Below are 25,028 nucleotides of genomic sequence, written 5' to 3'. Positions count from 1 at the left end.
ACATTGTTCTTCCCGTTAATAACTTTTCTATCCCATTTGGCTTTTCTGCCAATCCGGCTTTACAGTTCTGATTATAATTGTTGCAAATACTAAGATTTCCTAACTGGATCGAACCCATTAAGTAGTTTTTAAACAATTTCCTATATTTGCATCAAACCAAAATAATGGCAGCTGTCTAGTAGAATAAGGACAAGCTTGGGAATCAGTTTCAGAGATGTGAGTCCCTGCCTTGCTATTGACTGGCTCTGGGACCTCGGCCTTAACTTCTCTATGTCCACTTCTCTCATCTATGAAATGAAGATAGTAATACCTGTGGGAGCACTGGGAGGACTCGGTGAAATAGACATAAAGGGATAAAACCCAACATGGTGCTTGAGGAATTTTTGTTTTGTTTGCTATTGCATTCCCCAGCATCTAGGGTAATGCCTGGCCAAAGGAGATGCTCACTAAATGTTTGTTAAGTGAATGAATGAATGAATGAATGAATGAATGAATGAGTCAGTGAGCCAGCTCAGCATATGACCCTTCTTGCTAAAGGCATGTCAGTGTTATCAGACACGAGAAGTCTTCTGATTAGTCAGAGGTTTGAAGAAGGAGAATGCTTTGTCACAGATAAATGTATTTTTTCCCATCATACAGCATAGCTTCAGGATCTTTAAAAAATTAAACCAAAACTCTGAGCATTGGGTTGTCTTTATAGTCTTTCCTCAGTCCTTCCTTTGTGTTTTCCATGAGGTTGTCTGGAGTGGTCTCATTCTGTCCAGTCATATTTTGTTAGAAAGCTTGAAATGAAAAATGAAACCAACTGAAGTCTGGCTGGCAGCCATTCAGAAATAGACTTTTTTTTAAAAAGTAGATTAATTTTCAAAGGCATTTTCCCTCTTTAATACTTACTCAGATTTTTAGAAGAACCACTTAGTAAAACAAACAAGAGTGTCTTTTCAGTGTCTGGTTATCTCTTTTTCAAGACTGAGTTTGGTAAGTTACATAATATTAACTGTTGATTATTCCTGGGGTGCAAAGCCAGGTAAAAAATAAAACCAAATGAAATATTTAATTTATGAGTTGCTTTCCTAGAGTGAAATGAAACTCAGCTGCATAGCTTTTATTTGTTTTAGAGCACATATTTAATATTAGTCAGATTAAAGTATATTTTTGCAAAAATAAAGGAAAAAGAATCAAGTTGCACCAAGTTGAAATGGTTAAAAAAAAGTCAAGTTTCAATTCATATCAAAAAAAATAGAGAAAATTGAGTTTAGTTTCATTAGTCATAACCAAAAATGACAGGGGAGTGGCTCAGAGAATTGGCGTGCAGTGGAGATGGAAAGGAACTCTCTCGTTTGCTAAAAGGAAAACAAAACAAGGATGTTATCTCTTTGCTTCAGTATGAACAAGACAAGTGTGTAATTGAAACCTCACCATATAACACCTTTCACAAACCAATTTCTGATGTCATCTGATTGCTTACTGCCTGCTAATCTTATCTCTGTTCAAAGCTAATCTTAAAACATTGCATCTATCTGAGGTGCATAGTGGACCCCCAATAAATATTTATTTATTTATATTTATTGACTTCTGTGCACTATGGAGGCAGGCTTTCCTTCTGGCCTTACATGTGACTTACTTGTTTCTGCCAGAGAGGTTTCAGTTTTGCTTTTCCTCTTACCTGAAATGCCATGCCCATCATTGTCAGTACTTCCTTAAAATAGTGTAAAAGAGCCCCGCCCCTCAGAAGCCCTAATAAAGCCACCTATACTAAAGCCTCCTTGCCCCTCTGGAAGCCCCATTATAAACATGATTATAGACATTTCAGAATGGTTTAAGATGCTGCTACTGGCATTCTTATTTCTCTTGGTTCTGACACACCCCCAACTAATGCCCCACAATAGACATCCCTCAAGAATGATTATCATTTCCCATGGGGACACACACGTGTGGACATCCCTCCACATGCAGTGTCCAGCCCATTGGGGGCACACTCACAGGACATGTTCTCTGGCTGGATAATGAAAGTTTTAGCCTTAGTAAAAAAAAAAAAAAAAAAAAAAAATTAACAACCCTACTTGCTTGTTTCTGCCAGTCTGCCAAGAATGGGTATAAGCGGAATCGAGGCTGTGAGAGATGGATCTTTTTTCATCAAACAAGTGATCAAAACCTAATACATTTACACCTGAAAATTGCTTTAAGGTAGATTGGATGACTAACAGAAAGTCTTCCAAAGGGAAATAATATATGGTATTATATTTATTTGAAAGGCCTGTACAATATTTGAACTACTGTACAAAAACCAGTTTTGATTCAATCTTTAGAAAAATGATTTGGAAGAGATTAAACTACATATCGCTGAGGCCTAACAGACCATCGTAAGCATTGGGTATTTTCTGGACTTCCCCCAGTGTGAGTTGAGCCACAGGGCAGGCTGGAGTTCAGTGCAAAGGAAAGAGGGTGAGGTGTGTGCTCCCACGCCTTTCATGCTGTAAACTCAAGGAGTAAGCAGGCTTGCCGTGGAAAAGCTTACAAAGAACCCACAGCATACATATGGGTGTATGCAGCAATGAAAATCTGTATCTGTGGGTAGAGTTAACAGGCATATATAAATGGTAAGGTTAGTGGTTAAATGTAGTTACCTTTGGACTGAAAACCAATTAATTTTTGTTTTCTCATATTCCATAGTAAGGGTACAGCTTCAGCCTTTCTCTTTTGGGCAGAGTATAGGTTTTGATGGAGGGGAACTAACTAGAGGGCTAGTCTAGTGACCTGGTTACCCCAACTACAAGACTATATGTGCAGAAGAAATAAAATAAGTAGAAGACATTGAGGAAGTTACCTGGTTAAAGAGATGGGACACCTGGGGTTTGATATGGGAAGATGTGGAGGACTTCAGTGCTCATGGTTGGACCTTGACCCTGAGAATGACCATAATATTACAGATTAGACATACGGGCTGGGGAGGAGGATAGGGAGTAGATTGGAGGGTATGTAAAGTGACGTGGCTAGAAGAGCATTGGACAATGCTGGTTTTCATGGTGGTGTATAAAGTGATAACCCAGTCTTCGATGTTGAGAACCGGGGAATTTCTTGCAATCAAGAAAGGAAAAATAAAATAAGAGGACATTCCTTGATTTCCATGTCTTTACTGAACATTTAATTGTCTAAGGCACTCTTCTACACTACTACTTTGGAAAAGAGGAAGAAGTGGAATTTATCAGAGATAGGCTTTTTAAAGGGAAGGACTTCTTTTTGTAATTCATTGAATCTATTAATATCTTATATGTTTGAAGTGCTTTAAAGGTCTTTATTTTCTCATCATAGCATATTTCAGGTGGCAAGTTTTTATTTTTTATTATAGTTAGAAACTGAAAGAAAATTTACTAAAATAGTAAATATGACTTGTAGAATTTTTAGCATATCATAAACTGGTCAGAATGAGTTTTTTATTATCAGTGATTGCATTAGAATAAACTCAAGAGCATTAAAATCATATTAATTCTCTCTTTTATCCATCTTAATATGGTTACTTGAAATCAGAAGGTATGAAAGGAGATTTAGTAATTTTTAAGCTGTTCTCTAATTAGCTCTAAGACTTCATTTGAACTTTGCTCTTTCTATATTTTTACTGCTTATTGTCCTCTGAAGACAGGTACCTTAGCTATGAATTTGGTCACCAGAGCACCTATCACATCTGGTTAGCCACATGGCCAGAAACTGACTTGGCATGGGTTTCCAAGCTGTTCTGCAGGGAGGAGGTATTCATGAAAAAGAACACGAAAAACAAATGACCCTTTGGGCACAGTCGGAGCAGTGAGAGTTTACATCTTTCTTGGCAATGCTGCAACCAGGCCTCCGTTTGCCACCCACGCCTCTCTGGAGTTGCCCTAGGGTGGCAGTATTCAGGGGAGGGGAGGGCGTAGCCCTGTAAGGGCAATTTGTGGTCAGAAGGTTGCATTTCAGGGGTCAGCCCCATCACTGGCTAGATGTATGGCCATGACCTCTCAGGCTTAGTTTCTCACATAAAATGAGGATTATGGAAAAGCAACCACACAGGCTATAGAGGGATCTAGTGAGATGATTTCTCTATTTATATTTATTTTATAACTCCTACTGTGTGCCAGGCACTGTTTTAATCACTTTTACAAGTCAGAACTCATGCCATCCTCATTACCACCCAATGAGGTCCTTATTATTATCACCCTCATTTTACTGATGAGGAAGCGAAGCCATAGAGAGATGGGGGTAGTCACCCAAATCCCAGAACTACTCAGAGGCAGGATTGGGATTCCAACTTGGTAAATTGTAATTTTTTATTTCCTATCATAAGAAGATAAGTAAGGAAGAATCTGAATAGCAAAAAAATAGGCCGGTTCCTCTCTGCAATTATTTAAGGGCCAAAGGTGCTCCGGATGTTGACAGAAGCACCTTCACTTGTGCACCTGCCTCTACCAGTCTAGTACGGGGCCAGCTGCGTGGGCTCCTCAGAGGACTTTGCCTGTGGGCGGTTTAACATGGGCTCTGGTGGTGGGGATCCCGACAGGCCTGACCCTAAAAAGAAATAGCTCCTTTCTGTGGACATGTTGAACTCACATACTAGTTTTTTTTGAAAATCAAACCAGCAAACAGAGGTAACACATACAAGACTAACTTGCCTATAGGGAGAACAGGTGTTCACAGGTAAGAAGGCCCTCTCCATTTGCCGGGCCCCGGCCCTGGTTATCCCCACCCCCATACGCCTCACATCAGCTTTTCACTGGGAGAGACTGAACGTTCTCCATGAGCATTTCATTCCTCTGGCTGAGAGCATGAGCCCTCATGAAATGGATATACCCATGGATATAGTAGTACAGTATTCATTTAGTGCAGAATTAGCCAACAGATGCTTCCAGTTAGGCCTAGAACCTGGGGACAGGTTTTAGAAGGGGGAGGGGAGACAGCAAGCCTCAGGGTGCAGAGCCAGGAATGTTTGCTAATTGATTGATGCGCCTGCACTAGTGGTGCAGGAAGATTAGAAGCCTTTAGCCGATGACCAGACCCAGACCTGACCTTTGGAGCGATCGCTAGAGTCCCAGCCGTACTGTCTCTCGGCCTCCGAGGCAGCGGAGGGTTCGCAGGGCCCGTCTTCTGGCTCGGCCTTCTCTGAGAGAAGAACGGAGAACTCGGCGTTCACTGACAGGCCTGACGGCGGAAGCTCAGGCCAGTTAACAGCCGGTCGGTCCTCGGAAGGTGAGTCCCTCTGAGCCGCAGCCGGCTGAGGCCACTCCGGGCCTGAACCTACTCCGGGCCACACCCAGGATCCTGCCACCTACCCTGGTTGCTGACTCCACCTGCATCATGATTGAGATGACTGGTCACAGTAACAGCTTGTTGATAAAGGTGGCCAGTTGGGGAACAGGGTTGATCTGCCTGTTGAGAAAGCCAGAAGCTCGGGCCTTGGCCTGGGATCCCTGATTTGGAACACACCGGGAGGCCTGAAAAAGTGAGTTGAGGTTGACTTTGTTGGAAAGCCTCAGGAGGAGCAGTCACTGGGGCCGCGGGGGCTGGAGTGGAGTGAGGCGGGTGGGCAGGTGTCGGTGCGTTGGAGTGGCTAGGCTGCTGGCTGGTTCTCTCCTGCTGGATGTTGAGGTGCCGCCTCAGCTTCCTCATATTCCCTCCCAACCCAAAGCCAGGGCATGTGAGACAGTCATCCTAGACCGTCTTTACCCAGTCAGGGCCAGTGCCATTTCAAGGAAGTGGGAAAAACCTTCCTCTGCTACTTTGAGAAAATCATTACGTGTTTACTCAAAGACTTCTGACTTAATGGATTAGGAATATTGCGCGCTTCTTGGAACAGAAGTTTTTGAAACCAGACTATGCTCTGAAAAGATGATGGTTCCTTTGCCAGGTGTATTCCAGGACAAATGAGCCAGCTTCCCCAGAGCTGGCTTTGAACGTGTGGCTCCTCTTTGCCAAGTTTAGTTAGGATTTCTCTTTGCCAGTCCAGAGTTATGTTGCAGAACTGCAGTGCATGTTTTCTTTGGAGATGCATATCAGTGTTTTCTTTATAAAGTTGCTATAAAAATTTTTAAAAAGCCTACAGCCCCCACTGACGGCAAGCCTGCCTCCAGCCCTCTGCTATGCCTGGTCTCTGCGACGAGACTTGCAAGCAGCCCTTAGTGCTGCTCTGCCCAGAACCTTGAGCCAGCTCACTGCCAACTCTGATTTCCTGAGTCCACACTCTGATTTCCTTCTCCACCTCCTCGTCTGGCTCTTGTCTATGTTTTTGTGTACATGTCTGTCTCTATCCAGTGATGGAAGGAGTCGGGAGGTCCAAGTCGAGTGCTCAACTCAGGCACTCATTAGCAGTGGGACTTGAATAAGTAGCTTGTTCTCTACGCTTCCATTCCTTTTTCTATGAATTGAGGATAGCACACTCCATATGGAGTTATGATGAGAATTAAATGAGTTAATACATGCAGAGTGCTTATGCAGCGCCTGATATACAGTAAGAGTTCAGTAAGTGCTATTTGTAACCGCTGCCAGCATTCCCAGTAGAGCCTGGCACGTCGTAGGTGTTTAGTGAATGTCTGTCACGTAGTAAGAACAAGCATTGCCCTCTCTGTAGGAACCGCCCATAGCTAGTTGAAGAGCTGGGCACAAGGAAGTAAAGGGAAAGCGTGTGTTTTCTCAGCATTGAGGCTGGGAGTCATCTGTGCATTTGGTGCTCAGCTGTGTGAAGGAGAACTGTGCTTGGTATTTTTGTCCACACCCCTCCGGGATCAGAGATTTGCTCGAGGGGCAGCAGAGGGATGAGGGGAAGCCAGTGTAATCTGTGGGAAGAGAGCCTTTGATGGCATGCTTGGACAGAGTGAAATTTCTCCTTCTGAACCAGTCACTTCACCTTTCCCAAGGCCTCTCTGAGGATGGGCATGTTTTAAAGACTTGAGCTGACATCATTGCATCTTGAAACATAATTGAACTGCTGGTACAAGTGGGTACTTGTGCCAGGCCCAGGGTCACCCACATCGCTATGGAAACACATGTATGCTTGAAAGCCCGCGATCAGAAGCAGAGCCTTCCAGGAGCCCAGCACCAGGTCACTTTTAGAAAAAGGCATTTATTTATATTCGCAAGCCGTCAGAGACCTATGAAATGAAATAATTTCAAATTAAATAGAAAAACCATGCCACAGCTGAATGCTAATAAAGCCTGCCACACGCCCACCCCGTGTGCTCGCAGTGCCTGGGATCTGCTGCATTTATTTTAGTTGCCCTCTGCTCTTTTGCCTCCATTTGCATTCTGCTGCCGCCCGTGGGGAGGTGGTTTGGCTCTTGATGCAAAAATGGTTCATCTTCATTCACACGCATTTGCCAGTACCAGAGTGGAAAAATGCAAAGCGGGGCCTGCTATAGAGTGTGCTTTGTGCTCTTGCTCTCTGTGTCTGTGTGTGCAGCACATACAAGGGCGTCCAATTCGGATGACTCTGCCTCCCACGCCAGTGCTGGGCTGTTGAGTGGAGATGTTCTCCCGTGGAGGCCTGAAACTTGCATCAGCACATCTTGCCCTAGATGTGCTCGAGTGATATTCTAAGTGATTGGGAGCTTTTATCTGCCTCTGGAAGCAGGCCTTTTCAAATAAGTATTGACTGTTAATGACCTGTTTAAATAAAACATTCAATTTTCTTTCTTCTCCCCACAAAGAACTTTGTAGGCAGCGACATTTCTAAACCAGAGGCTAACCCGGCCTTTCAAAAGAGGCAGAGCCTGGGCTCTTAAATGTGAAATTTTTTCCTGACATTTGCCCTTAAAATGCTTCTCAGCGAAGTTGTTCTAACGGTGAGTTTAGTACATTGAAGTCTCTTTGAATGGAAATGCAACCTTGAGAGGTTTTATTCCCCCTCCAAATTAAACAAAAAAGTCCAGGTAAAGTATCCTTATATGAAATTCATATTTCAGTCACCATTCTCTGTTTCATTGTTTATGTGTCCTCATTCCTAATAATTAAAGGAGCTTTCCTCCAAGGAACAAGGCACTACACAAGAATTTTTATTAAACTGCGGGAATTAAACCACAGAAGAAAGAGCTAAAGCACTCGGAGCATAAGAGACCTCAGTAATTACGACACCAGATAAGGAGCAGCAAAGGACGGAGGGGAAGGGACCAGAGCACAAAACAGAAGAGGGGGATTAAGCAACAGGAAGGTCAAGCACCAGAAACCCCACATAGTGTTAAATTTAGACGAAGTCCCGGTCTTATAAATTTTTAAATTTATTCTGAATTGTATAAATGTAGATGAAGCCTTCTGCTGGCATGAAGGTACCCCTGGTTGTGCTTGGCGGACTGGACGGTTAGTCCCTGACCAGTTTAAAGGTGATCTTTACAGGGAGACAGCCTAGTACTTTGGAGATGACACCATGCCTTTTTTTTTTTTTTTTTTTTTAAGGCAAATTTTTAACTTTCTGCTGCCTTAGCTGTTGAATGCATCCATCCCAGGGCCCGTACCCCCTTGTAGTACTGAGAGCTGGGAAGGACCACAGCGGTCATGCTCTGAAGGGTAGAGAATGTGTGGCCCCGAGTATGACTGTAGGAATTCAGGACTTGCTTCCAGAATCTGCTCCTTTGACCTATTGATTTCTATGAGCTGTAGGCCCTTGGAAAACAGCAAATTCAGGGAGAGGCTGTGTCCGAATTCCCCTTGGGCAGTTTTGTCAACCAGGTAAGACTGTTGTGTCCTGTCACAGGAGAGAGAGGAGCCTAGAAGTTGACAGCACATTCAGACACACTTTATCACAAACTATCATACCTCTCGTCTTTCCTAAAAATCATTTGCTCTTCCCTGAGAGGCCTGCACACACACACCCCTCCCCTTCCCTGGTAAGATGGTATTTAATTCTGAATCCTAAGCCACCTCGGGTGCTTCCCCACTTTTCCTTCGGTATCTCCCGTGACTACACAAGGTACACATGTCAATAAATTTCTGTTTGTTTTTCTCTTGTTCATCTGTCTTCTATTACAGATTAACAAGAGAGCGTGTCAGGTAGGAACTCAGGTAAAATTATTTTTCTTCCCCTGTAACTCCAGCCTCTTGTTCTGTAGCTGGAGACCTGAGGCCCTCATGCTGTATGGTACGGATCTAGAACCTTTCTTCAGATGTCCATCAGGACGAGGCACCCCATGTAGACAGATCTAGTCGAAACTCGCCTGACCTGTTTCTCATTCCCTCAGAACACTGCTCTCTGCTAAGAGCCAATCAACGGCAGAAGAGAAGGAAATAAATTAATCGGTTGTGTTACACCTTCTTCCAGAGGTACCAGCATGCTGTACACCGAGTAAGAAAGCAGATGGCTCTTTAAGTTTGGACAGGTTAGGAGCTGGCACTCTGGGCGACTGTTGGATACTCTGCTTTGACTGGGGTTTTTTGCTGCTTGCGTCGATCATGTTGAGTAATTGACTCCCCACCCACAAGCTCAGTCCTGAGTCTTCCTCTCTGAGGCACCCATGAAAACGTCTCCAGGGCCACCTTCGTGATCACACGCTGTCTGGGCTGCACCAGAGTCAGATACGTGGACACTTTAATTACTTTAATGTAGAAAGAAGAAGCAGTTAAGCCTTAGACCCTGGAATGTCCTGCAGCCCCTGGGCAGCATGGAGGAGCCTAGGAAACACTTTGTTGGCTCAGGGCCAGCTAAATGCAGCCTTCTACACGCTCCTGCGAGGTAGGAAGCCACAGGAAAGCAGCCATCTCTTTATAACAAGTCCATTCCTGTCCATTCCTGTGTGAGTTGAGTGGTTTTGCTCTGCAGTTTGTGTGCCCTGCGTAGACAGGCCCAAGGCACGTGTCCCATGCCTGCCCTGCTTGGGGAGCCAGTGCTCGGACGGCCTCCACTCTCCCGCAGAATTCTTGCAGCACTTCAGCAACAGCCCATGACTTGTTCGTGATGGTTTTGAGGGGCTGTACGCACAATGGCCGTGGCTCCAAAGTCACATGGCCCGGGTTTGAGTCCTGGGCCTGCCACTTACCTTGAGACCCAGGCTCAATTATTGAATTCCTGCGTCTTGGCTTTCACACGTGCAAAATGGGGGATAATCATCATTTCTACTTTATAGGGGGAGGGTTAACTGAAAAAAACAATGCTTGTTGAGCACTTAACATAGTGCCTGGCTCCATAAGTGTGTTAAGTGCTCCATAAGTGTGTTAATTATTATTAATAATATGTTGGTGGCCAGATCCATCTTTAATGTAATCCGTGGGAAACTGGGCCCCCATTTACGTGTCTAGGCTTCTGTGAGAGTCTGTGTGTTGTGTGTGGTGGTTGAGATCAAGAAAGAGGCCCTTTCTTAACATTCCCAGGATGGAGACTTGAGAGTAGTGGTTCTCAAAGCCTAGGCCACGTGCCTCTGAATGCCCTGGGGGGGCCGCCTAAACACTGACTGCTGAGCTCCCCACCAGAGCTTTGGCTTCGGTCGGCTAGCGAGAGGTGGACAACTGGCGTTTCTAACAAGTTCCTAGGTGACGCTGATCTCCTCTAGGAATCAAACTGAGAGCAGCTACTCCAGGACAGTGCTTCCCAATAGAAATACAATGTAAGCCATGGTGGTCATTTAATATTTTCTAGTAGCCACCTTTAAAAGAGTAAAAAGAAATGAGCGAAATTCATTTTAATGTTGTTTATGTAACCCAGTATGTCAACTATTATCATCTCAACACATAATAGATAGGAAAAATATTGAGACAGTTTACATTCCTTTTTGTAGTAAGTCTTTGGAATCGAGGGTATGTTTTACAGTCCCTGCACATTCTGGTTCAGCCAGCCACATTCAAATCTGGCTTTGCATGAAAATGACCTGGGGAGTTGCTTTTCTCAGGCCTCAGCCCCCTCATCCCAGTTGGCATTGGGTTCCAGAAAACCCTATTTCTGAAAGCTCCCCAGTTGATCCTGATGATTAGCCAGAAAGTCAAATTGATCCCGTCTTCTCCCAACCTGCTCATTTCCCTCTCTGCCTTATTGTCGGGATGTCCGCCACTTACCTATCTCCTTCAGCTACATTATGATAATTTATGAAATACTCTATTAACAGCTCCAATTATGCGTTATGATCTTTATGCCTTTATAAATCATGGGAGAACTTTGCATAAATGACCTTGAAAAAATTTGCTAAAATCATTATTTTAACATTTTTCTTATGTATTACCTCTGGTTCCCTGAATCCATTTCAAGAAAAGTGATGTAGTACCTGAGAACAGGAAAGTGAATCTAAAAGCAGTAATAGGTTTCAGAGAAACAAAAGTGAAACTTCATTACTGTCTACACAGTAAAACACAAGGGAAACAGGGTCAGAAAGCAATTTGACATTTCAATGTCTTGTTTTCACTTTTTGTGTTGTATATGATTGCCTGAGAATTAGAAATACGTATATTTCTTAAACTCAGAGTTTGGTAGTTGGACAGATTGTCATATGCTGAGTCTCACTGAATTGTATTAATTAGAAATGCTGAAGCATATTTTCCAGAATTTGTTCTGTTCAGGTTTTTCATAAAGAATATTTATTTTTGTTATAAACTAATAGATTTTCTGACTGGCATTAATGTATATTAAGTAAGATCTCTGCATAATGAGTAGTTCAGTTTGATATAACTTTGTACATGAAGTGACTAGTGGTAACCCTATTTGTGGATTATTAATTTTACACCAGAGAAGTGTATAGATGATATATTGGTGATAAATTGTGAAATTCTTTTCTTTGGATTGATATCTTTTCCTAATAAATTTTTGACTATGGAATATATATATCTAGAATGAAGTGAGAGATTAATCTGTTATTTCATAAATAAAATTTCAGTCAACAACTTTCTTGATCTTTATTTTCTCTAGGATATATATAAAACTTAGATGATATCTCTGTATGTTTGTAATATTATTAATGAAAGCGAAGTACAACTTTAAGGAAAGGAATTTCAAGCAATACCTAAGCTATTGAAACGTTACATCGATATCAGGAATTTCTGGTTATTTTAATTTTATATTGATTGATTGATAGGTACAGAGTATGTATTTATGGATCTGAATAATTGGGCTTCAGTAACTGGTAGGTTCTGAGAACACTCTTAAGTGATAGTAGGAATTAGAAACAGAGGCTTTGCCAGGAAGTCAGAGATCCCTGTACATTTCTTGTGGATTTAAAGCTCTTTTGATCAAGGTATGTTAGGATATGGGCATCCATCCTGTCTGATAGTGATAAACAAGTACGTGTGGTGACCAAGTGTGACATGAGAGAAATAAGGAGGTCTCTTGGTCCCAAACACCTGTCACTCACAGCATTAGAGGCCTCTTAGGTTAGCTCAGGGGTCTGCAACTCTAAGTTGCCAAACTCTCTGGGTTTATTATTTTGGTGTGTTCTTTACCTAAGTTAAACAATCAAGATTAGATCAAACTGATCCGACTGTCCAGATGGAGTCCATAGGAGAAAACAGAATCCCCAAAGAATAGGAGCACAGCATAGTTTCATTGTCATAGAGGAGGAAGTGAGCTCAGGAAGGGTAACGAGCCTCTGATACCAGGCCACTTGGGGTGCGCTTCGCAGTAACCCAGTGGGACTGGTGCCGGACTGAGGGTGTGGACATTTAACACGGGTCCTCAGCTGGTGATCACCCCTGCCCAAACCTTGTCCTGACCGAGAACTCAGTTTGACTGTCTAGCCATTTAAATTCTTAATTCTTTAAGGCAAACCAAATTTAAGTTCTATTTATATTAAAATCCTTCATCTAATTTCCATAACTGGAACTACAGCTGATTCCCCAATCTCCCTGTTAGGCACCAGCCAGCCGAAAGCCTTGACATAGAGAGAGCATTGGAATCCTCCTGGAAGGTAGAGCCTGTAGACGCTGTGCTCCACACAGGGGGAAAAAATTAAGAGAATAAAATGGGCCAAGAGCAGCCCCTACAATTATCTTTATCTTAATCTTTTCCATCTGAGAAACCTATAATAGCCCCTTTCTACCCTCAGAGCTGGCTTTTCCTCACACACAAACTCATGTAATTAATCCACTGGCACCACTACCACAGAAGAGTCTTCTTGAGTTAGACGTTGAGGTCAGAGAGAAAGGGAATTGCCGAGGAAATGTATGTAAATATGTATATTAAGTAAAAGAAAAGTATATGTGTGTGTATTGTTCATCTCCAAATACAGCTCACCTTTCAGTGCTGCTACCTCCTCAGATCTCAGAAATGTTCTGTCCTCAATGGAATTCTTCCCTGATTCCTCCGTGGATTCACTCCAGCCTTAGGAAACTCTTCACACCCAAATCCTAGACATCAAAGCACAACAAAAACAAGACGCTTGCTTTTTCTATCCGATTTCACACATCTATAACGGCAAGAGGAGATGTATCCAGAAGATTCAGCTAATCTAGTCTAATGAAAGGAACTGTGGCTCCCAGATCTATCCTAACAAATAGCACTAAATCCATCTGTCACCTTTGACCCTCATAGTTCCATAGGTATAACCCGTATCTCCGCCTCCCTCACATCCTTGTTGCCACACACACACACACACACACACACAGAGTAACATGCAGAAAAATCCACATATGTGCACAGTGTGTGTTTACATGCCAAAACTTCCATTTGAATAAGAAAATCAAACATCCAAATGTTTTCAAATATGATTGTAGACCATTTTGAAGGTATTGTGATGACTGATCAAAGGTTCCACTTTTCATCTATGGCTTATCAACAAAAATGCTTGCTTATTTATCCTTGCACTTCACAGACCATGTCTCTTCACTGTTCCAGATAATCAGAAAATAATCCCATTCTCTGTTACTAGTAACTGTCAGGAGTAGCAATAAATGAGAATGAAATTCAATTCAGGTATTATTTGCTGGCTAGTATTTTTTTTAAGATTATTTATTTCAGAGAGAGAGAGAGAATGGTGGGAGGGGCAGAGGGAGAGAAAGAGAATCTCAAGCAGACTCCCCACTGAGCACAGATCCAGACACAGGACTTGATCTCAGGATTCTAAGATCACGATCTGAGCTGAAGCCCAAGAGTGGGTCGTTTAACTGAACTTTGCCCCTCAGGAACCCCCCAGCTAGTATGATTTGCTTTCTTCCATATGCCAAATCAGAGGATATAGAATTTGCAGTCAGTTATGTAAATGGGAACTGTATTCAATGGGATGGACACTCATTGCAGCCCAATATGAGAAGGAGCTGTCTTACTGGGGATTGAGTTCACAGAGTCTCTCCTGCTAGTGTGCCCAAATGCATGTGTTAGTGGCATTATCATTTGGAAACTTATTAACATGAAATCTTACTGTTTATAATATCTGATAATATGTAGTAATAGATCTATGTGGATTCCTATTTGAGTGGTAATAGAGTAAAGAATACATATTGCCAAGCTTTCATCCTAAATGAACAAAAGATAATGGATCTGAATTTATGTTTTATTTAACTTATTTAAGACCTAGGTTTAAAAGGAAATGGTGAGGAGAAATCAGAGACTTATTGCAAGTTGTCCCCGAAATGTATCAACTCTAGATACACTCATTGTAACCTGAGTCAAAAAAGAATGTAAGATAGTTTCAGTGGTTCTTGATTGACAAAAAGCATTAATCATGCAAATAGGGAGTATAACGATATCTTGGCCTATCCTACTGCTAATTTGAACCAATCTGTTTGCCCACTGAACTCATTTATGCTCTATTTCAAAAAGAGATTGAGACTATTAAAGGCTTAAGTCCTGTCTTCCATAGTAATGGTGAAAGATTTAGACCAGATGAAAAGAAAGAAAACACCACCGATTCTTATTAAGAGTACAGATCTTTCCTGAGTGGGTCATTTCACAAAGAAGTTTGGGCTCCAGAGGTGGAAATCCTAAAGAATTTAAGGAAACAGAAAGACTGTGGGCAATTTTAAGACTCCATTTGATAGAGATCATGAATTTATGGTCATTAAAATTATGGTGAAGTCATATATATATATATATATATATATATATATATATATATATATATACATTTATCTGGAAGGATGTTCATATGTTGATAAGTGAAAAAGCCAGTTTAAAAACTTAGTACATGGGGTGGGGCACCTGAGTGGCTCTGTCAGTTAAGCATCTTCCATTCTGCTCAGGTCATGATCCCAGGGTTCTGGGATGGAGGCCTGCATCCAGGGCCCTGCTTCTCCCTCTGCGTCTCTCTGCTGCGTGTGCTCTCTCTCTCTCCCTCAAATAAGTAAAATCTTTTAAAACTGTTATGTACAGTGTTTCTTATGTTTAAATTTGGAATCATTTCTCCTGTTTTCTTCCTTGAGTGCTTTCGTATAGTTATGTATATGCAGGAAAGACTCAGTAAATGTTTATTTTATTAACTAGAGGCTAATAAAAACTTTGGGACAGCAAGGATTGGGATGACAATGCTCTGTTAAAATAGATATGCTTTTCCTCCTCTCACTGTTCTTGACCACCTTTCTTTTACTTAATAAACACGGTTTGGGTGCACACCCATCTATCCTTGTCATTTTTCATGTCAATACAGTATGAATAAAAGATTTTACATTGCCTTCTAGAGTTATCATAACATGTTTTTAGAACATATCTAAGACAAATGCTTAGCTTTAAAATATTTTTATATTCTAAAATGGTATTTATGATTATGACTGAATGAAATTGTTTACTGTGTTGGGAGAGAGCATGAAAATATCACATTGAGAAATCAATTTTAAAACTTTAATCCTTTTTTCCTTTTTTATAGGGCTTATTCCACTAGAAGCAAGATGGCTGAACTCAATACACATGTGAATGTCAAGGAAAAGGTAGGATACAGTTATAAATTGGTTATAGAAACTCCAAACTGTGTAGTCTTTAGCTGGTAAAAACTCAGTTACAATGGAAGAAGGGAAAAATGGTTTTAGGGGATATACAGTACGTTTGACAACTAGAAAACCACCCAACAGAAAGAATCATAAGAAGTATTTACTCATTGTGTGTTAAGCATATTACTTTCATTTTCTCACTTAATCTTGACCATAACTCCATGAAGTTAATAGTGTTGTTATTCTCATTTTATAGAGAGAAGAACTGAGATATCAAAAAGTTAAGTAATTAGCCTAAGTTCACATAGCTAGTAAGCTACAGAGCTGGGATTTGAATCCAGGCAGTGCCATCCTACAGCTCATACTCTTAACCACCATGCTGGGTTACATCTGAAGGCTAGGGTATTATGTTACATCTCCAGAATAGCCTCATATAGAGATGTCCACAGCATTACCTAGTGGTTATGCTGGATAACCTATAATGTTTCTTTCAATGCAGGGAGTTCATGACTCTGAAAATCTCCCCCTTCTCATTATTTGTTGGGGCTGATTATACTTCAAAGCCCTCCCATGTCTTGTCCTTCTCTGTGAAGGTTCCTCACTGTTAGGGTCAAAACCCCTCACTTATATATGCTACCGTGCACTATTAGCACTTAATGATCATAAACCGTAGACCGTATGAGACCATGGAGACAAATTTGTCCAAGCCATTTATCTGGCACTGTGGAGACTGAGGCACTACAAGAGATTTGTCTGTGGTTGTATGACAGAGTGGGAAGGTCTCTCCACCTTCCACAGGGCCAACTCCCATCCTCCGCTAGATTGTGAACTACTTGAGGGCAGGAGTTTGTCTTTCATGTGTTTGTATCCTCACAGTACCTAAAACACAGAGTGAAGGGTTAGAGAAGTAACATTTGTGGAGTCCTGACTTTTTCCCTTTCATTTGACAAAGAAGTGTTGAACTCCTCCTTTGTGCCAGACACTGTTCTAGATGCTGGGATTATGGCACTGAACATGTAGGTGAGGTTCCTGCTACCATGGAGCTTGCTTTTTAGGGCAGAGAAACAGAGTCCGTACTGAGAACGTATAAATGCATATAGTCATTTCAGACAGTGGTATGATGAGGCTGGCCTGAGGAGAGGGTCTTTAAGATGGGGTTGGTCAAGGCAGCCCTCGCAGAGGAGGGGACACTTGAGCTGAGATGAAGACAACAGGAAAGAAACACCATGCAAAGATCCAGAGACAGAGCAGATAGAAAAGCAAGAGCCTGGAGGTGGGATAATTTGAATGTGTTTGGAGGCCAAATGGTTAGTGTTGCCAGAGTGTCCGACAGAGGGATGGCGAGGGGGGATGAGATCAGTGAGCACGGCAGGATCCAGTGTTGGTAGTGTTGGCTCTTCTCCTGTGTTGCTGGACCTCCACAGGATCCGTGGGTGGAGTCCAGGGTTCCACAGACTTGCATGAGAGAAAACACATTTTCGACTTCACTCACATCTAAATGAAATATAGCATCTCCTGCAATCATGAATGCAGGCAAAGGAAGAAACCCACGGTTGCAGCAGGAGTCTCTGCGACTTTCACAACTAGAGGTCACAGATACCTTCATATCAAATTACACTCGTTACAGATGTCCTGAAATGTCGTTTGTTCATGACCACTTCAAAACTACTGTAGTTACTGGAACTTCTGCTGCGTTGTGTTATTCGATGTTAATAGAGGAGCACAGATATTACTGTAGCATGAATTTTTTAATTTCAACTTTATTTCAGTGTGAATGGTGGTTTCCTTTATAATCATATGTATTTTATTTAAAACTTCACCAGACTGCCAAAGAGGGCCTGTGCCCCAAAAGGTTTAGGATCTGAAATAGCCATGTAGGGCTTTATTCAAAGGGCAAAAGTAGATGCTAAAAGTTTTTAAGCAGGAGCCTGACCTGTGTGATATTTTTTTAGAGCTCACCCTGGCTCTGTCAACTACTATGCTACCTATTTGACAGATCTTCGTATTAAATAACATTCTGAGGACACGGAAGTTTACAGTAAAGTAACTTGGTCAAAGTCAGACTCTCAGGAAATGTGGAGGAGCAGGGAGGGATTCAAACTCACCTGTGTCTGGTTCTAAAGCCTATCTCCTTTCCTCTGCATTTCTGCTTCCCAGAGTTTTCCACCAAAGTACCCCCAGGACACAAAAGAACACACTTGTGACCCCAGGTCTCTGAGAAGATGGCCAAAACCATTTTCTACTTCATACAATTTATTTGAAGTCTTTCGTGTTATCTTAGAAATTAATACAAATTTTTTAGTTACTATATTCTATAAGATATTCCATATATTATGTTAATACAAAATTATTTTTACTTATTAAGTATTGAGCAAACAATAGCAGAAAGATGTGCCTCTTTTACATCATGACTTCACATTCTTCCTGACTCACAGTCATAGTCTTAGGTGAGACTGTGTTTCCCAGTTTGAGAAGTTGGGTCTGGCACCACCATGCTGACCCAAGATTGGCCCCTTTCCAAATGTCTGTTGATGAATAGATTGGACAGCTCCTGAAGTTGGATTATGGGAAGGAAAAGCACTTTAAAGAATCAGAGTCATAGTAATCGATTCTTTGCAAAACATGGCTAGTTGGACAGACCAATATGGTAGGCTCAGCAGAGAGTGTCTTATTCAAAACGAGGTGGCATCCAGCCAGTCAGGGGAAGGAGGCTCATCTGTCAGCGCCCAGACCACAGAGGTTCAGTGTGAATGCTCCATGTATTGGCTTAGGCGCCACATTCATCCACTTGTCATGATCAATGGCACATATGTGCACGAAGATTAACAGGAGATGGTGTTTCTGCCATCACACTTCAGTAACTTATCAAAATGCTGGCATTATTTTGAAAGAGGGTGACGCTTAAGTTGTAAATATTATCAATCTGCATGACAATGAAAGTAGAGCTCCTCTAACTCAATTAGTAAATTCCATCTTCCTATACCAAAAGGTTAATAGATTTCTCAACTCAATAAAATAAATCATCATAAACAACAGAAAATTCTGATCATTTATAATTTTACATTGATTTATTTTAGTACATGTATTTCCTTTAGTTATTAGCTTTTATGGCCTTTTTATGATTAGTTTGTTTTTCAATCTGTCACATGAGCAATGACATTTTAGTTTTGAAAATTAAGAATAATAACAACTGTTATGTCTTAAATTATCAATTATAAGCTTTTACAGACCTGAGAATGGATCTATGCAGTATTCTTATAAAAACCTAGACAAGCACTGTGGGAAATTAATACTTAACAAAAGCCTTGTGATGAAATGAGTACAGTAGTTACCTCTAGTGGATCCCCTGTTGGATGAATCAAAAAGGAGTAGGTGCTTGGTGAAGAAATCATTTCTGTCCTCGGGAAGCTTTTAGTCCAAAGGAGAAACTAATAATTGAAGGTTTAATATCCAAGACAACTGAAATTTGTAATTGACGCTCTCTGTGGCTGTTTTATTTTAAACTATCATTATATTATTGGATTATAAGGATTTAAAATCAAAGTTATCGTTGACTCAAAAGTTCAGTCTCCTTAGTGTGACCTACGTCCTCTGAGATCTGACCCTGTTGTCTTTTACACCTTGTTTATTGCCATTTACCCACATGCCCCCTTCAGCACCACTATCCTGACCTTGAATGTTCCTGCCTGGGGGCCTTTGCAAAGGCGGTTTCCTCTATATGGGAGGTGTCCTCAGGAACCTGGCCCTCACTCACCTCCCTTTCAGGAGCTCTTTCAGGGGAATGTCTCCCTTGTCTTCCCTCCTGCCCCATTTGAATTCTCTATCCTCTTGTTCTCCTTTGAGTGGCTGCTTTCTGATCAAAACCATTATTCAGATTGTGATTGTTAGTTGTCTTCTCAGCAAGCAAGGCTTTGTGCTTCTTGGGGGACGGGATTGGGCCTCTCTTATCTTCATATTCTGGGACTTAACACATAGTTGACCCCCAAATACAATTGTATAAATGAATGGAAAATGAATGAATGAACATCTCTACTTGAATAATGAAGTACTTTAGAGACTATATGTCCCATTCACAAAATTTTGCGAAATCTGGAGCCTTCTTAAAAACTAAAATATAGGTTAATGGAATTGTCATCTTATTTTAGTACTCTCTTTGCTATGAGATAAAGCAAGCCTTGAATTGCTTCTTAAAACAGAAAGTAGGGTTACTTAGGTTGACGGTGGTTTTGCACAAAAAAAGCAGCATCTTTATAAGATAGTTATCAAATACCGGTAGCCTCAGATAGGTTTCACCATAACAGATGAGGTCCTTTGGTGAATAAAACTAGTCCTCCTGATGTACAAAAAGAAGAAGAAGATGAGGAAGAAGAAGAAGAATCCCACATCTCACTTTGTTAAGGAAAGAATACCAGAACAAAATCTTTATGCTAATCAGGACCTTATATTTGGGACATCTTCGCTTTTTACAACTCTTCTAAATGACATATTTTTTAAGGAGTTCAGTACTAGAAACTCATGGATGAATTAGGAAAGAGGCTCAGTAGTGATGATTATATTATTTCTCATGTGAAATACTTGATTGTCAAGCTAAATTGATTAATAAAATTTTATATGTAATTCTCAACTAAAAAAATGATTAGAACTGGCAAAGACAAAATAACATTTCTAGTCAGATATTTTCATGCATTATTATAAATCAGTTTAAATAGACTATAATTCAGCAATACAATTTGGGGATGGAAAGCAGAGGGGAATCCTTGCTTATAAAATGGGATTACAAAATAATATTTACTGACTGTCCAGTAATGGACTGATAACTCATTCCAACAAAGAGTGATCCCCAAGCAACCTTAGGGAACCGTGTATGCTTGGGACGTGATCTCCAGTGAGGTAAGGTCATGGAGTTTGGAGACAGAGGCAGAGATTATCAAGTCACCTAACTTTTCTGGGCCTTGTTTCCTAATCTGTAGATTGGACATGGTAATAATACCACCTAACAAGTCAGCAAATACAATAATAAATTGAGTGTATGAGCTCTTAAACTCTAAAAGATCTCGGGGGAGCTCATCTGTTTTCATTTTATAACATAAAAAATGGAAAAGGAGCTCTAATTAGCATTCTTGTTTGGAACTCAAAATACAAATTCACACAGAACCAAGATTAGAAAAAAAATAAATAAAAAAGCCCAAATGAGAAAATGAATATAAAACTGGACTTGACTTTTTCAAAGAAACATTTTATAGCTATTGCTGAGCCTCACAAAAAATAAGTGAGGCTGGAAAACAGAATGATATGGCAATGGAGAATAGCTTAGTCTAGAATATCCTTGCTGAGCTGTACCACTTATTGTGAATAGCTTTGAGAGCTCTTAACATTATAGAGGTAAATTGGGCTGTAAACAATAATCATAGAGAGTCATTAAATTGAAGAAGGAAGAAAAGAAAAGGAGGGAAGAGCCTCTAGTCCACCACGAGGACAGAGAGGGGTCATTTCTACAGATGACCGAAATAAACTGTATCCTAAAGTCTGTCCTCAACAGGTGGGCAGATGTCCCATTTTATGACTCTTTTTTCCTATTAACTGTCTTGATCTACGTTTTACAACGTACTGAAATATAGGTCTTTTTTTTTTTTTTTTAAGATAGTTCAATTCTTTATGTGGGATGGGGTATGGTCAGAAAAACCTAAGCATTTGATTAAAGAAATTTTAGCAGGGTCAAAGCATCTGTAAAATATTAGCTTCATTTAACAGAGAACTCATTTCATAGGATGTGGGACAATTTTAATGATAGGCTGTTGTGTTTGTTTGTTTAATTCCAGTGTAGTTAACACACAGTGTTATATCAGTTTCAGGTGCATGGTACACAGTTGTTTTTAAAGACCAAATCATGCCAGCTTTGGGGCAAATCTTAATTTCATGATTTTGTAGGGATGTGTAAATCAGTTGAGCCCAGTCCTTGGATTCAAACAGCAAAAACACAAACCACACAAACGGCTTCCAGGTTTCACATGGACAGGTTCTTGTCATCATTTTCTCATAGGAAAGGGTCATTAAATTTCCCTTTCAGAGAAAGGAGAAACATTGACAATAGTTATTGCCTAATGCTTATGTACAGAACTGCTGTTATTGTTGCTTGGCAACTAGAAGAGATTTGACAGGGAGTCTAAAGGAACTGAATGAATAAATGGAAATGTCAGCATCAGTTTCAGGGGATAAGAAGAAATTTACTATTGCAGGATTAGCATCACATTGCTTTTTCCAGGCTACATGATTGGAATTCACAGTGTTTCTGTTCTGCTTCTCCTGCCCCCCTCCTTCCAGCCTTTTGCTGGGAAAGGAGCCCCTTTTGCACTGTGGCTGAGAGGTATATGTAACATAGATGGTTAATGCTAAAGTATACAAGGGCACGCCAGAAATTAAGACCTTTGGCAGCAGGGAAAAAGTTACTTCTGTTGGCAATCCCTTGGAATTTATGGGCACTTCACCAATATTCTAGCTGTTTCTCACAATGATCCTTCGTATTAAATTATCCAATTGATAGGGATTTTTAAAAAATGACAGGGCTACAGTGGTTTCTTCTCTTCTGACCTGGAGCACTAAAAATCTGTCCAGATATGTTGGATTGGATTAGATTAGATTAGATTAGATTAGATAGATTCAGCACTTAAAAGTGTGCTGCTTATGCTGTTATTGAAGCCACTCTTTCTCTGGAAGTCATTCCTCTACAACTTGATTACTTGCTCCTTACAAACACAAATGGACTTTTAATTTAGTTATGTACTCAAGGGCTCCTGTAATAGTAATATCATAGACTTTGTGTCCCTAAAATATTTGTTAATCAATATTTAGCTAAATAAATGAGCCAAGATTCTGTAATGGTGGTTCTCAGCTCCACCCCCAAGAAGGGAGGAGGGAGTGGACCATGCCTCCCTGGTTTGGGGCAAACATTGGAATGTCAGTGGGGAAAAGACAGGACTAATTAGAAAAAGCATATTTGTGTTCCTTTGCGTCCTCCAGGAAGCAGATGCCAGTGTGGAATTAGATGAGCAGGAGATTTCTTGGGGGTAGGGCCAGTGACAGAGTGCTTATAAAAGAGAAGGGAGAGGAAGCATGAGCAAGCAGGAAGCATCTACACACTTCCATGCGGGTCCGGCGTCTTTGAAAGAAAAGGGAGAAAAAAGGAAAATCCGGTAGGAAGAGTCTGAGCTTGCAGTGCAGTTTTAAGGACATTTCTGCTGATAGAGAATCCACTGGCCGAGTCCCACATCCCTTAGAAATGAGTTTCCATTAATACCTGCCACCACAGTCACTGGCTAGGAGCATCCTGTGGGGAGTGTGGCTTGGGTTCCGTTGTGGCTTCCCACAGCGAGAGATTTTCATAGCACCACAATAATTCAAGAGTATAACATTTTATATTTTAAAAAAATGGAAATACCTATATTTAAATTCAATCATATAAGAGAAAAGCGTAAGATTTATATGTTCATTGTAAAGAATTAATAAAAAGTTTGAGAACCACTGTTAATTAGTAAATTAAAATGCAAACTCCAGTATCCCCCTACCCCTTTAGCAAGCTAAGCCATACTGCCACTGGTATTAGGGAGCCTTAACTTCTTTGGCAAATAATAATATTTTCTATTAAAAATGTATTCTATTTCTAATCACATTTAAAGAAACAAAACATGTTAATTCTGCTGAAAAACTGTGTATCCTTTGGTAAGATTGTATAACCTTTCTGGCCTTCAGTTTCTTTATCTGCCAAATGAGAGAATTCATGTAGAGGATTTCCAAAACCCTTCCCAACTCTAATGTTGGAGAAGTTCATAGTCATTCCCACCTTATAGGTATTTTATAAGACCGTCAAAGTGGACTGCATCGTGGGTCAGAGAACATGGAGGCAGTCATGGCTCTGAAACAAATTAGCTGCCTCAGTTCAAATGTAGGACATAACCTTCCTGTACTCAGTTTCTTGTAAAATAAAGAAATTTGATTAAACCAGCTCTAAGGTCCATTTGTGGCTCACTGGTAGGGCATTTCTGATGTCACCCTGTCTATAGACCCTTCAGAAGAACTCTGCTTCTCAATCCTTGAAGATAACTGTCAATAAAAATGTATTGGAATGATGATGGGGATCAATTACATAAGCTAAAGTTAACGTTTTTTCTTTTATTGTGGTAAGAACATTTCACACGAGACCTCCTCTCTTTAAGTGTACGATGTGTTTGTTAACCGTAGGCACAGTGCACATCCCTAGGACTGAATCATCTTGCATCATCACTGAAACTTTGTACTCATTGAAAAGCAACTTCCCATTTTCTTTTCCCCCAGTCTCTGGCAACCCCTGTTCTTACTCTTTGCTTCTGTATGAGTTTGACTATTTAGATACCTCCGATGAGTGGAATCATGCAGTATTCACCCTTTGTCTGGCTTATTTCACATAGCAGAATGTCCTCAAAGTTCCTCCTTGTTGTCACATATGACAGGAAGTTTCCTTCTTTCTTTGAGGCTGAAGAGTATTCCATCCTATTTACATACCACATCTCTTTATCCACGTATCCATCAGTGGACATTTGTTAATGTTTGGCTTTTTTATTGGCTGAAATTGTAATTTTAGCTATTCAACCAAGACTGAATATGCAAACTAGTTTTAACTCTTTTTTACTGCCTTTAGAGGAAAAGCAAACAAACGCATAAAATCATCAGGAAAACAAAATCGGATGATAATATTTATGGATGTTTAAACCAGTATGCCTGTTTTGAATTTGTCAAACCTGTTAGAATTAAAACATAGTATAAAGGTGAACAGCTACACTTCCCCCGTAGCAAGTGTTCCTGGTTTCCATGGTGTTTAGACAGTCTCCTTACTTCACACCACAGTGAAAAAATATCCAAGGTTGTGATATAATTTAGAGATTAACTTAACTCCTTTATTCTGGTATTGACTAACAGGTAATTAACTTCTTTATTCTGGTATCGATTAAATGGTAATCATGACTTACATCTTCCTGGTTACTCTTTATCTGAAAAGTTCTGTGAATGAGCGGGAGGGGGGGGGAACCCCAGAGGGAGAGTGGACGTTAATAATTCCCTTTTTCCCCCAAGTGGAGACCTTAAATTCCAAAGAAGAGGCGGAAAGCTTTTTACTGAGTATTCCAAGTTAGAAGCAGATCAATTAAAAGCATCTTACTTATTCCATTCTGATTAAAATCTCAAAAACAAAATCCCTTGAAAAAAATAACATT

At 40.7% G+C, this 25,028-nt stretch overlaps 1 protein-coding gene and 1 long non-coding RNA gene across 12 annotated transcripts in view; one reads left to right on the top strand and one right to left on the bottom strand.

Moving 5' to 3' along the window:
• Nucleotides 1-25,028, top strand: part of SPATS2L (spermatogenesis associated serine rich 2 like) — a 161,225-nt gene that overhangs the window by 65,775 nt on the left and 70,422 nt on the right. For 9 of the 11 annotated variants that reach the window (XR_012024801.1, XM_072812748.1, XM_072812752.1 and 6 more), the window contains one exon: nucleotides 15,726-15,786. Coding sequence is in view for 10 of the 11 variants with exons in the window: in XM_072812748.1 (XP_072668849.1) it covers nucleotides 15,748-15,786 (39 nt within the window). In the remaining variant the exon portion in view is untranslated. Of the gene's footprint in view, nucleotides 1-4,971; nucleotides 5,218-5,333; nucleotides 5,471-15,725; nucleotides 15,787-25,028 lie in introns of those variants that run through there. The other 2 variants (XM_072812746.1, XM_072812745.1) reach the window with 2 other exon arrangements.
• Nucleotides 475-5,603, bottom strand: LOC140625471 (uncharacterized). Its single transcript, XR_012024805.1, has 3 exons — nucleotides 5,038-5,603; nucleotides 2,828-2,906; nucleotides 475-1,343 (listed from the first exon to the last, which is right to left on the bottom strand). It is a non-coding gene; the product is annotated as an uncharacterized lncRNA (long non-coding RNA).

This window comes from Canis lupus, chromosome 36 (genome assembly GCF_048164855.1).
Source record: "Canis lupus baileyi chromosome 36, mCanLup2.hap1, whole genome shotgun sequence".
Classification (NCBI taxonomy): Eukaryota; Metazoa; Chordata; class Mammalia; order Carnivora; family Canidae; genus Canis; species Canis lupus.
Note: the sequence above shows the minus strand (reverse complement) of the source record. Positions and strands in the feature narration are given on the sequence as shown.